At 42.2% G+C, this 14,305-nt stretch overlaps 1 protein-coding gene across 2 annotated transcripts in view; it reads left to right on the top strand.

Annotated features, from left to right (window-relative positions):
• zbtb10 (zinc finger and BTB domain containing 10) overlaps positions 1-14,305 on the top strand; it is a 53,142-nt gene that overhangs the window by 36,452 nt on the left and 2,385 nt on the right. Inside the window, exons 3-4 of one of the 2 annotated variants that reach the window (XM_061966923.1) lie at positions 11,469-11,525; positions 12,276-12,451. In XM_061966923.1, coding sequence (XP_061822907.1) covers positions 11,469-11,525; positions 12,276-12,451 — 233 coding nt within the window. The remainder of the gene's footprint in view (positions 1-11,468; positions 11,526-12,275; positions 12,452-14,305) is intronic. The other variant, XM_061966924.2, reaches the window with a different exon arrangement.

Raw genomic sequence — 14,305 nt, 5'->3', positions numbered from 1 at the left:
AGTCCGATTGCCGCAGTTGCACTTCCCAGCAGGGATGTGTGTGCTTATTGAGCTCTCAACCTGCCCGTCGTCCGCTGATGATCTCCACTAATCACTCCAGAGCCAGGGCGGCTTACCCGCGTTAACGCCCGCCTGGATCGCTTTGTCCCCTCAAAAGTGTGTCCAGCCTCTATCAGTCACAGCCTTGGTCGCTGTAAAAGAATAAAGATCTCACAAGGCCTATACACTGAATGCTATTACATCTTTATGTTGTTTAACTGATTTTTATTTTGTTCTTTCTAGATTCCCTTGAATAACCTTTTAATCTAGCACAGCTTCATCCCTTTCGTATGCCGTAATCTCTCCTTCGGCCATTAGAGTGTGGTTCTCTACATTGATATTATGGAATGGATGGGTGTGTGGGGGGCTGTTGTTGGATGTGCTGCAGAGAAAGAGAGAGAGAAGCCCTCCCTAATGCAGGATAATGAAGAAAGCAGGGGAAACATTTCTCTCCCTCAGGCCTCCCCTAAATGCGCTCCAATGCTCTTAGTGCCTGCAGCTCCTCCTCCAGCTCCTCTAATGCGCTCCACAAGTGATGCTGGGGGGAGTGCTAATGGCCCCTCCATGGCTAGTGTGAGACCAGTGCAGTCTTAATGCATCTTTTTGCAGCTTTCAGATATGTGAAATTTCCGCAAAAACGCGGAAATCTGCGTTTTTAAACATTAATTTTCGCTGCAACATGTGTTTAAAAAAAAACAAAAAAACCTCAATAAAAATACGATTCATACAGTATCTATTAGTAGCTAGCGAGAAGGTATATTTTTGACGTGACGATCTGTAAATATAGGCCACAACACGGAAAGTTTATTACCTAATAGGGCGTGGCTGCAGGATTGAGTTGCCAAATGGAAAAAAAATTCTTAGTTCTTTGCATGCATTGTATAGAATTTTGCATTACATTTTCAATAGTACATGGACACATTTAATCGGATTAAAAGCCTAACTGGAATAAAAATGATTCATGTAAATACGTCATTCGGAATATTCTAACCTGATCTCACACGTTCGGATCAAAATTTAATTCCGTTCGAGACAGGTAGTTTATGCTGAAAGTCATTTGGATTGTAGCGCATGAAAACACATATTCCGAAATTCGTTAGAATTATCCTTACTGCACATGTCTTTAATGTCAGCTATACTTTGGTAGTGAAGGGGCACTAAATGTAATAGTCTCGGAATGAAGCGATTGTCTTCCTGCTGTCTCCTAACATTCAACATGTACAGAAGTAGCGTTATATACTGTTGAGTTTGTTGCTTTAAAACGAGACTAGCAAAAACACAATTATGTTCTTGAGTGTCATGTTTCGATGTAACAATAAAAGAAGGGATCCAGTTGTCGTCTTAACGAGCTGTTTTATTCATGACATTACAGCTACTCCAAGTGTTGACTGCTAGCCTCAAACACATACACAAAATATCATAGCATGAAGACATGCCGCAACCCGCACATAATATCAACATAAAAAGCACAGAACAGCTCCCTTTCAAAAAGAGAGGTACAACAAAAGTTGTAAATAGAAGGAAAAAATGATAAATAAATACCGTGATAACGACGGACAAGCAGAAATGCACAAGGCAGTGTCTGTTTACAGTGGAAGTCACTGCTTAGTCAGAACATGCAGTGAGCAAACTCGTCCATAAGATGGCGCCATAGCACAAATAACACACTTTTCCGTTTGTTAGGTTCTGCGCATGTCAAACTAAAGTTTTTCTATTTAAGGTATGATGCATGAAAATGTACGTCGTAATCAGATCATTTTTTTCAGGGTCCATGTACACAGTAACATTCTAATCCGAATGATGATCAGATTAAATAGATGTTGTCCATGTACACGTGACAATATTAGTTAGTAAATTATCTATTAAAATAACCAAAACATTCTGTGGTACATTACATGGGACATGTAAGTGTCAAAAAGACAGCCAAAAGAGGTTGGTAGATGAGAATAAATGTAAAGGTAACATAAATTGTAAAAATGCACACTTTCAAATTTACATAGCAGCACTTAACACTGATGGAAATGTACCTTTTTTTCTCTAAATTTTTCTCTTTTTTTCCCCCCTTAAACGGTGCTCAGAGCCCTGAGCTTTGCCCAAATACAAATGTCAAGTTTTTACTCTATGCTATATTAAAGGTTTCATTTTGTTGCATTTTTGACCATTTTTAAATAAGTAACAGAGGTCCCACAATAGTGCAGTGGATAAATAAATGATAAATGGGTTATACTTGTATAGCGCTTTTCTACCTTCAAGGTACTCAAAGCGCTTTGACAGTATTTCCACATTTACCCATTCACACACACATTCACACACTGATGGCGGGAGCTGCCATGCAAGGCGCTAACCAGCAGCCATCAGGAGCAAGGGGTGAAGTGTCTTGCCCAAGGACACAACGGACGTGACTAGGATGGTAGAAGGTGGGGATTGAACCCCAGTAACCAGCAACCCTCCGATTGCTGGCACGGCCACTCTACCAACTTCGATGTGTTGTGTTCTAAATCCAGCCATGATGCTTTAAAAAGTGCTTTTAGTAAGCCAGCTCTACTGGGAACATCCTTTTTATGTGTCTGTGGCTTTAATGCCAATGAACTGTTTGTCTACGGCAGTGTGTGTGGCTCCAAGTGCTATTGTGCACACTTCCACATTTTACTTATACAGTAGATCCCTTGCGAATGGCCAACAAAATCAAATGGATACACCTGTTGTTTTAAAGAAAAAGAAAAAAAAACTACATTTCCTATCTTACTCTAACCCAGGGGTCTGAAACACGCGGCCCGCGGGCCAATTGCGGCCCGCGAGACGTTATTTTGCGGCCCCTACCTTAATATGAAAGTTTAATGTTAGTGCGGCCCGCGAGTTTTAAGTGAATAGCGTTTGACAGCGTTGTGTGCGAAGCTGAAGGAATCTACCAATCACGGTGTGGTATGTGGCTCTCGACAATATTGAGGACATGCCGTGATGGCACTACCTTTTAATGTCCGCTCAAACCTGTCATCGCGCAGTCTTTTTCTCCATACAAACAGCGTGCCGGCCCAGTCACATGTTGTATGCGGCATCTGCAGGCGCACACAAGTGACTGCAAGACATACTTGAGCAACAGCCATACAGGTCTGACTGAGGGTGTTCGTATAAACAACTTTAACATTGTTACAAATATGCGCCACACTGTGAACCCACACCAAACAAGAATGACAAACACATTTCGGGAGAACATCAGTACCGTAACACAACATAAACACACCAGAACAAATACCCAGAATCCGTTGCAGCCCTAACTCTTCCGGGCTACAAAAACACCCCCGCTATCCCCAAACCCGCCCACCTCATTAAAAAGTACATGTTAGATTTTTTTAAAGAAATCTTTACTTGCGGCCCAGCCTCACCCAGTTTCTGCATCCAGTGGCCCCCAGGTAAATTGAGTTTGAGACCCCTGCTCTAACCCATGGGTTTTTTGTCTCCAAGGGCCAAAGTGAAGATGTGCCAAGAGGCCGTGAGCCAAAACAGTTATTTTAAGCACACAGCAGCACCATAAGTGAGGATTTTTTTAATCGCATGCCCACCATACATACGGTAGTGGAGATTGTCATGTTTGATAGAAAGCAAATAGTTGGCCTTCTGGACATGTAATTAATAATTGTGTGTGCTTGAATGAGGTCAGTATGTATATATATTACGTTTGGGTTAGATATATAAATATCTAACCCATATAATATGCCTTTCATAATGAATAACCACATTTTAAATGAAGTTGTACACATTAAGAAAGAACCGCATACATACAAAACATGCAGTTACACAACATCACATCTTGTCAAAGCATATTCCTGCTGAGAAATCTTGAGTCTATTGATGTGACAAAGAGCCCTCTGCTGGATTCAGAGCTGCAGCACTATTTTTTCCCCCCCTGAAGATGCTGTAATCAAACCACATTTTAGTTAAGCTATAAAGCAGGGAAATTTGTGAATATGTGAGGTTGCAAATGCCGAACCCCTACTGTATAATAGATCTACACTTATCCAACATTTCTACGTGTGCTACATGCTTACATTACATCACATTTTAACAGCAACATCATGCTAGCTGGGCCTGACGTCACACTTGCTACATGCTGTTGGGAGCCTTTCTCTCCTTAAAAGCCGAAAGGATCATCTTAAATTTTGAAGATTGCTGTCCGTGGGTATATCTCAGAAATATTAAAGTATGTCCACTGTGGGCGTGTGGCACCGAACGGAGGTGTTGACATGCGGAGTAAGCACTCTTCATTCTCTAGCAGGTGACTTTTCAAATGATGCTACATATTAGCAGTAATGCTACTTTTTATAGCAACGCTTTTGCCCCACATTTGACAAATTACGGTTGTCTTTTCGACATATTCCCACTTGAAGCCAAACCACCGTCAGACGATGGACCCCCTGCTGTTTTTGGGGGAATTAATTATTCCTTAATTTGTTACCAGATTCGCACCTTCTCTCTTTTGTATTACCACTTGCACGGCTGCGCTAGCATCACAGTTAACGTTACCCATGCTGCAACCTCTTTGCTGCGCGAGGGCGTATACGTATGTGACGTATGTCGTGACAGTATGTGACGTGTGTAAGAAGGTTTGCTTGTCTGTCTGTGAGAAGGAGACACATGAAAGAGCGAGGAGAGCCTGTAGTGTAATACCAGCAGCTAAAAGCAACTGCGTGAGAACGTATACTCGAATATCATATATAGTAATTTTTTATATCGCACAGAGACAAACCCGCGATATATCGCGTATATCGATATATCGCCCAGCCCTAGTATATATATATATATATATATATATATATATATATATATATATATATATATATATATATATATACAGGTAAAAGCCAGTAAATTAGAATATTTTGAAAAACTTGATTTATTTCAGTAATTGCATTCAAAAGGTGTAACTTGTACATTATATTTATTCATTGCACACAGACTGATGCATTCAAATGTTTATTTCATTTAATTTTGATGATTTGAAGTGGCAACAAATGAAAATCCAAAATTCCGTGTGTCACAAAATTAGAATATTGTGTAAGGGTTACATTTTGAAGACACCTGGTGCCACAAACTAATCAGCTGATTAACTCAAAACACCTGCAAAGGGCTTTAAATGGTCTCTCAGTCCAGTTCTGAAGCCTACACAAACATGGGGAAGACTTCAGATTTGACAGCTGTCCAAAAGGCAACCATCGACACATTGCACAAGGAGGGAAAGACACAAAAGGTTATTGCTGAAGAGGCTGGCTGTTCTCAGAGCTCTGTGTCCAAACACATTAATGGAGAGGCAAAGGGAAGGAAAAACTGTGGTCAGAAAAAGTGTACAAGCGATAGGGATCACCGCGCCCTGGTCAAGATTGTGAAAAAAAACCCATTCAAAAATGTGGGGGAGATTCAGAAGGAGTGGACAGCTGCTGGAGTCAGTGCTTCAAGATCCACCACCAAGAGACGCTTGAAAGACATGGGTTTCAACTGCCGCATACCTCGTGTCAAGCCACTGTTGACCAAGAAACAGCGCGAAAAGCGTCTCACCTGGGCTAAGGAAAAAAAGAGCTGGACTGCTGCTGAGTGGTCCAAAGTCATGTTTTCTGACGAAAGCAAATTTTGCATTTCCTTTGGAAATCGAGGTCCCAGAGTCTGGAGGAAGACAGGAGAGGCACAGGATCCACGTTGCCTGAAGTCTAGTGTAAAGTTTCCACCATCAGTGATGGTTTGGGGTGCCATGTCATCTGCTGGTGTCGGTCCACTCTGTTTCCTGAGATCCAGGGTCAACGCAGCCGTCTACCAGCAAGTTTTAGAGCACTTCATGCTTCCTGCTGCTGACCTGCTCTATGGAGATGGAGATTTCAAGTTCCAACAGGACTTGGCGCCTGCACACAGCGCAAAATCTACCCGTGCCTGGTTTACGGACCATGGTATTTCTGTTCTAAATTGGCCCGCCAACTCCCCTGACCTTAGCCCCATAGAAAATCTGTGGGGTATTGTGAAAAGGAAGATGCAGAATGCCAGACCCAAAAACGCAGAAGAGTTGAAGGCCACTATCAGAGCAATCTGGGCTCTCATAACACCTGAGCAGTGCCAGAAACTCATCGACTCCATGCCACGCCGCATTAACGCAGTAATTGAGGCAAAAGGAGCTCCAACCAAGTATTGAGTATTGTACATGCTCATATTTTTCATTTTCATACTTTTCAGTTGGCCAACATTTCTAAAAATCCCTTTTTTGTATTAGCCTTAAGTAATATTCTAATTTTGTGACACACAGAATTTTGGATTTTCATTTGTTGCCACTTCAAATCATCAAAATTAAATGAAATAAACATTTGAATGCATCAGTCTGTGTGCAATGAATAAATATAATGTACAAGTTATACCTTTTGAATGCAATTACTGAAATAAATCAAGTTTTTCAAAATATTCTAATTTACTGGCTTTTACCTGTGTATATATATATAACACACACATATATATATAAATGTCGATATATATCTTAATATTTTGCCTTAACCTTGAATGAACACTTGATGCATATAATCACAGCAGTATGAGGATTCTATGTGTCTACATTAAAACATTCTTCTTCATACCGCATTCATATATGCTACTTTTAAACTTTCATGCAGAGAAGGAAATCACAGCTAAAAAAAATCACGATTTTTTTCATACGGTGTTGATCTGGAAATGTTTGCCTCGGCATTTTGATGGAGTGGACGTGTGGCACCGAACGGAGATATTGACGTGCGGAGTAAGCCCTCTTAATTGTCTAGCGGGTGACTTTTCAAATGATGCTACATATTCGCAGTGTAGCCGAGTGTCCTGGGTTCACCTATACAGTGTACTTATCTAATAAAATAATAAACGGGAGACATTAGAGCAGGTTCGGTAGCCACCGCTTCTTTAATGTCAACATCACACACCTCCTTCCACAACCACACACACCCTACGTCACAGCCCTACGGCAACAACTCTGGAGGGACAAAACTCCTCCTCCTTACTAACACACTCCGGTAACTTGCGTGTATGTGTCCAAGTAGCGCACCACGGATCCCCCCTACGGATCCACAGCCACCGCGAGGCCTTTTCTGCGGCCTCTAGGATGTTCTTGGTGGCTTTTCTCGACTGCAGCCCTCTAATGCCAAGGATTCTGAACACACGCTGTAGTGAGTGACCAGCAAAACCCCTTCACCCAATTTCGACTGGTTCACAGCGGACGCTCTCCAGCCGTTACTCCGACACTCTACAGTGAGCTCAGCATATTTGGCTCTCTTTCGCTCATTTGCTTTGTCAATTCGCTCCTCCCAGGGGACAGTCAGTTCCAGTTGCACCACTTGCTTGGTTGACTCCGATGTTAACACCATGTCTGGGCGGAGTGACGTGGTAGCGATATTGGCCGGGAACTTGAGTTGCCTTCCCAGGTCAACATGGAGCTGCCAGTCACGATATATATATATATATATATATATATATATATATATATATATATAAAATCTCCTTCTTACCCCGGTGGGGTGGTATCTTTGTCATCCTCAAGCTCCTGGTCCTCTACCAGAGGCCCGGGAGTTTGAGGGTTCTGCGTAGTATCTTGACTGTTCTTAGGATTGCGCTCTTCTGGACTGAGGCTTCAGATGTTGTTCCCTGGGATCTGTTGGAGCCACTCTCCCAGTTTGGGGTTTACTGCTCCGAGCGCCCCCACTACCACGGGGACAACGCTAGCCTTGACCTTCCACATCTGTTCCAGCTGCTCTTTCAACCCTTGGTACTTCTCAAGTTTCTCGTGTTCCTTCTTTCTGATGTTGGCGTCAGCTGGGAATGCCATATCTATCACCACCACCCTTTTCTGCTCTTTGTCCACCACCACTATGTCTGGTTGGTTAGCCAGAAGCAGTTTGTCAGTCTGGAGGCAGTCCCACAGAACCTTGGTCCTGTTGTTCTCAGCCACACACATATACATATATATATATATATATATATATATATATATATATATATATATATATATATATCATACTGTAGTCATCTGCTGGTGTTAATGTGTATGTTAGTGTGTTGTGATGTTAATTTTTCCCATCGTCTGTGAACACACCGTGTCGGTGGAGAATAAAGAAGCGTTGTGTGTCTAAAAGCTGGAATATACTCTCGCGTCGCGTAGCTTGCGTTCCCTCGATGGCGTCTTGTTTGATTTATAGTTCTTCTGTGGGGAGTGGTGCCAGACTTGTAATTCTCTTTCAAAATACTAAGGGGCAGTGTGTCCAGAAGGAGCAACTGGAGATGTTGATTAGATACTGTTTCCTTCTTGTGAAGAGTGAAGACAGACATTGACATCTTTTTCTACACTGGAACTGGTCATTAACAATCATCAGTTTACTTTTAATGGACGTATTACTTATAAACCAAAGGAAAATACCTCAGTGAAGATGGTCTGTGCAACTTCTTAATGAGTCGCGGCAGAGGCCGTAATTATTATTATTTGCAACGCTATTCGGCCACTGGAGACAAGGGACAAAAGAGAGCTATCATGTAATCGTAAATAAACAAAACTGCTCAATAACTATAGAAAGTTAACGACATGTGTCGAGTGTCGCACTTTGACTTCTTCTGCACGCATCAATAACACAATAAGCTGAAAAAAACACATTCAGTAATTATTTTTAGAGTGCACTGAGATATTAAGTACACTATCAGTTTTCATGCAAATGTTTAATCACTGTTTTATTTCATACAGTAATTTGTGCATTTCAGGCACTGTTTGCTCGCCTGTGTTCAGTGAACCTCCTCGGCAAAAACTGACCAATCGCAGCTCTGCGTCGCCGGTGACGCGAATCTAGGATTTCTAAGAGGTGCAAGTAAGCCTTGCGGTAGGCTACGCAGGGGGAGGGGGAAAGACGTGTCGCCTACGCAAGTTACGTGACGCGAGAGATACTCCAGGCTAAAGGGGAACTGCACTTTTTTGGAATTTTGCCTATCGTTCACAATCATTATGAAAGACATGACGACCAATCACCTACTCAGTGGCCTTGTGGTTAGAGTGTCCGCCTCGAGATCGGTAGGTTGTGAGTCAGACCAAAGACTATAAAAATGGGACCCATTACCTCCCTGCTCGACACTCCGCATCAAGGGTTGGAACTGGGGGTTAAATCACAAAAAATAAATCCCGGGCGCGGCCACCGCTGCTGCCCACTGCTCCCCTCACCTCCCAGAGGGTGAACAAGGGGATGGGTCAAATTTCAACACACCTAGTGTGTGTGTGTGTGTGTGACAATCATTGGTACTTTAACTTAATTAATTTTTTTAATGCATTCTAAATACTAAAATGTAAATAAAAGTTCGCTTACAGCAGAGCCAATGGAAGCTCCATAAAATCTAATAAATAACCATTCAAAAAGCGCCACCAATACTCCACTTACATTTTGTATCTTGAATATTGACAAAGTGTTGGTGATATTGTTATTATAAGCGCTAAAGCAGACAATGTTTACATCATCGAATGGTTTGCTTTTTCCTTGCTTCCCTGCTCCCTGTAAGTTTATTGTAGATCATAAATCATGCCTCTCACCTGAAAAGTAGATGGCTTAGGATGTAATCCGACAAGTTAGTACACTTCGACAGCCATTTAGGACCTGAAATTAGCAAGAACAACATGAAAGACAAGAGCTCATGCTTAGCAATTAGCTATGCTTTTTTGTATCTTTGTATGTTGTGTAGTGTAGCATGTTTAGCTAGTCCTTGTTCTCCATTCCTCCTGTGATTATTATATTTGTAAAAACATAATTTATTTTCCATGAGGTTTACTGATTTAAAAGCTGCACCTTGGAGGAACATTAGCCGCTAGCGAGGAAAGTTGCAATGCTTTGTTCACTTGTCGCTGTCAAATTTGCGACAAACTGCTAGAATGTGTCATCAACATGCATTATCACAATATGACTACAGTATTAAAAGCTGTATCATCGGCCAAATTAATATAATTTACATTGTATATTGTCTGTATTGCACAACCCTATTAAGAATTGTAAGCAAACCCAACTTGTGAGTTTCTAATGATTCTTATTTCTTTTTTTCACCCAATGTTTGAGTCGGACAGCGTCTCCCTGCAGTCTGGCTCGCCAATACCTGATTAGCCTCGCGCCATGCACAGTGCTGGTTTTTGTTGTGACTCGCTCTGGCAATGTCTGTCACATGGCTTCCGCAACATTGCCTTGCAAAGCAAAAAAAAAGGCAAGGAGGCGCACCATTGATTTTGTATCCCTACCAGTATGCATTTGACTCCTCATATTTCCTCCCGTTTGACTTCAACCTCCATTGTAAGTGTACACAACGAATTACTGCACAGATAAATGCACCAAAATGTCAAAATTGGATTGGTTTAGCTTCTCTGTGTTTATTTTTTTGCTGATAACGTGAGAAATTTGTTGTACAGCTTAAAAAAAACGCGAACTTTGCTTCTTCTGGTTATGCCTAATATGTTGTTTTTTTTAACCTATCAACATATAACAGATGTGTTGTTTTGCTCTTTCATTTACATACAGTAGTAGCAGCATTTTAGAGCCCGCGAAAGCAAGCAAGTGTTGAATGTTAGCATGCACAGTATGTCACTACCAAAACAAAAATGGCCAAGCACAATGAGTACAGTGGATGCATGTATTTGCATCCACTGTAAAAAAAAAACAAAAAACAAAAAAACATCAAATGTTTTGGATACTTTAAACCTGATAATAATTCTTATGGACAATCCTTTCTTCCAACTCTTTGTCCACACACGCTAGCGAGCATGAAGGCAGCTGGTGTTGAAGGTAGACAGTTGAAAGTGAAGGCTGGTTTCTAGTCTCCCTCCTTCTAACCTTCTTAGCCTTTGACTACAATCTGGCAGATTTACTTTTTATATCTTCATTAATTTGCATTGTCCCATGTAACAAAGATATACAAACCCACACCGTTGCCACTAAAGCCTGCAGGATTGTCAAAAAGGGTGTGTCGTGCACCTGCGGGGGCCACTCAAATGCAGCAGTTTTCCAAATATTGACCTAGGGAGCGCGTTGGCCTTGTCCTTAACGGGATCTAAGGGCTGACTGTGGAGAAACTGGACACATACACATACACGTACACATACACATACAGGTGCTCACACACACAAAGCTGAGCCCCACCCCCACTACCCTCAATTGGCCCCCACCCATTTCGACGCTGCTTTACATACAATGGAGGTGTTTGTGTTTGTGTAAGTCAAGCTGGCATTGTTAATACGAGGACTGGTTGGTTGTGTACACAGTGTGTTGTAACACAGCCTATCCTCCCCCACCACTGCCTCATCTCTAGTTGACGTCAAACAAACCTGAGAACCACCTCTCTCACCTTCTCTTTCTCCCTCTGCCTTCTGTCCTATAACCCACCGCCCCCAACTACCCCTCCTTTCCCAGAGCTGGCCAATCAGATCCAGTATAGCATCATCCAGCAAGGGGAATCCTGGGAGAATGGTAAGACGTCGCTTCGAGAACACAACCTCTTCATGCTTTAGCGTTAAGTGGACAATCTTGAACTGTCAAATAAAAGACTAGGACTTAAAAAGGAGGAGGGGATTATTTTTTTAGTTGAAGCTGCAGATTTTAAATGTAGTCTCTCAAACGAACATGCACATGAATAAGAATCGTGTGTACATAGTATTTAGAAACCTGTTCATGTCTGTCTGTGCCTCAAAGCGCACACACACGCACACACAGGTAACCTTATCAACACTTCCCTCCCTAATCATCCACCACACCCCTGGTGCCCTTAGCAACCTGCCATGACGACGGCGACGCTCAAACAAAAGCCTGTGACTCTTCACTCCCATTTTGAAGCCCTTTCAAAATCAATAGACGTCCAATCTACCCTCAAAACCATCTGTTCAAAATAGCTCGTTAGCGTCAAGGAGGACAGAAGGAGGCAGGCAGGATATGGTGTCAGTCTTTTTATTTTGTTTTGATTGGATTGTGCTGGCCAGTTGACACACAGCAGAGCACCCCCTCACTGCGGCCTTGAGTCAGAACCCCTCCCTCGCTTGTTGCCGTGGCGACGCCCTCAAAGAGTCGGCGAGTGGATGAAAGCGAAAGTTGCCTAGCGACAACTTTGCATGGCCCACCATCCTTCATGTTAACAAGCTATTATTGATGCACAGACACAATGCTAAAGATCCAGATTCTTCTATCTTTTCTTGCTGACCATGTTTTGTCTTATCTCCGACGCAGGCGAGTCGCCGCTCCTCGCCATCAACAAGCTCAAGTGCCCCCACTGTAACTATATCGCCAAGCACCGGCGCACGCTCAAGAGGCACCTGGTCATCCACTCGGGCGTGCGCTCCTTCAGCTGTGACATCTGCGGAAAGCTGTTCACTCGCCGTGAGCACGTCAAGAGACATTCCCTGGTGAGTGCAAACACAAACACTTGCAGCCTCATGACACCGACTTCATAGGATTCGTTCACACAATATTGCAAATAATGTGTTAATACAGGAAATAAGCTACTATATATGAATGTATACAGATATTTTCAAAGACTAAAAAGTAGCAAATGTCACTGAAAATAGTCTTTCAGTGAGGGTCGAACAAATGTCCAGAACTCCATCCATCTATTTTCTACCGCTTGTCCCTTTCGGAGTCGCTGGGGGTGCTGGAGCCTATTTCAGCTGCATTCGGGCGTTAGGCGGGGTACACCCTGGACAAGTTGCCACCTCATCGGAAGGCCAACACAGACATTCACACTCACATTCACACACTGGGGCCAATTTAGTATTGCTAATCAACCTATCCCCAGGTGCATGTTTTTGGAGGTGGGAGGAAGCCGGAGTATCCGGAGGGAACCCACACAGTCACGGGAAGAACATGCAAACTCCACACAGAAAGATCTCGAGCCCGGGATTTAACTCAGGACCTTTGTATTGTGAGGCACATTCACTAACCCCTGTTTCACCGTGCTGCCCTGTTCAGAACTCTGTGTGTTAGTTTGTGTAGGAAAGCATAATAAATTTTTTTCAAGATGGGTCTTTTTGTATGGCATAACTGTATATGCATTACATGACCCGATATACAGTAGTATACTGGTGTACAGTAGTGGTATAACAGAATTGCAGATACCACGGTATTGCGGTTTCAAAATCATTGCAATAATGCTGTGACGTCTTGACGATATGAAACCAAAACTTAGTGAGTGTAGTCTTTTTCTGGCACTTCTGCATTGGCCAGTCTAAAATTAAACTACATCTCCAATAATCCTCTGCGCAGTGCGGGACGGGAAGGTTGGGGCGTGGAACGCAGTAAAGGGAAGAAAAGGAGGAAGCGTGCGGTAGAAGTGTGATCAGACTAGATAATTGTTTTTATGGACATTTCCTGAACATTTAATCAGAGTCCATCCACAACACTTTGAGTTATGTTGCTAACAAGCAGACAAACAAACTCTGGTGAAAACATAACCTCTTTGGTAGAAGGTCTACCGTATTTTTCGGAGTATAAGTCGCACCTGCCAAAAATGCATAATAAAAAAGGAAAAAAACATATATAAGTCGCACTGGAGCCTGGCCAAATTATGAAAAAAACTGCGACTTATAGTCCGAAAAATATGGTACTTATTAAAGCGCTACCTTCGTCCAAAGCGTTTCCAAAGCCACACAAAGCGGGTCACGGTGCACCGCCGAGAAGGGAAAGTGTCTGGTCTGAGCGCGGACTCGGCACACTGCGGGAAATATGAGAAGCTACTTGATAAACCATCACCCGGAAAATATATTTGAAGCCAGCGAAGCTAAACATACATTTTTTAGGTATTTACATTATTAAAGGTTAAATTGTCAGATATTTGCTTGAAAGAGTGGATGTTTCCGGACAATTCTTGGCACCAAAAAATACATGTTTGTTGTAATAAATATTATTAGAACATGTAAATGGATCGATGGATTTGAGAATTATGTTTGTGTTGAATTACAGTATAGGTGTTTATCTTAAACATTGCTACCACTTCATTTTACACACTATTTCATTTCTACTAAGTCTTTTTTTTGACAATTCCAGAATAATATCATATCGTAGCATTAATACCGTGATAATATTGTACGAGATTTTGATATCTTTACATCTCTAGTGTAAGCTAATGCTGGCTGTCATTATAGCCAGGGTGTTTATTTACTTAAACCTCAAAGAGGACGAGGCGGTAATTGGAATCCGCCAATGATTGTAGCAAGGCTGATATTTGAAAACACATTAGAAAATGGATGGATGGATTATATATA

This window comes from Nerophis lumbriciformis, linkage group LG11, assembly GCF_033978685.3.
Source record: "Nerophis lumbriciformis linkage group LG11, RoL_Nlum_v2.1, whole genome shotgun sequence".
Classification (NCBI taxonomy): domain Eukaryota; kingdom Metazoa; phylum Chordata; class Actinopteri; order Syngnathiformes; family Syngnathidae; genus Nerophis; species Nerophis lumbriciformis.
This window is presented reverse-complemented; position numbering and strand designations above follow the sequence as displayed.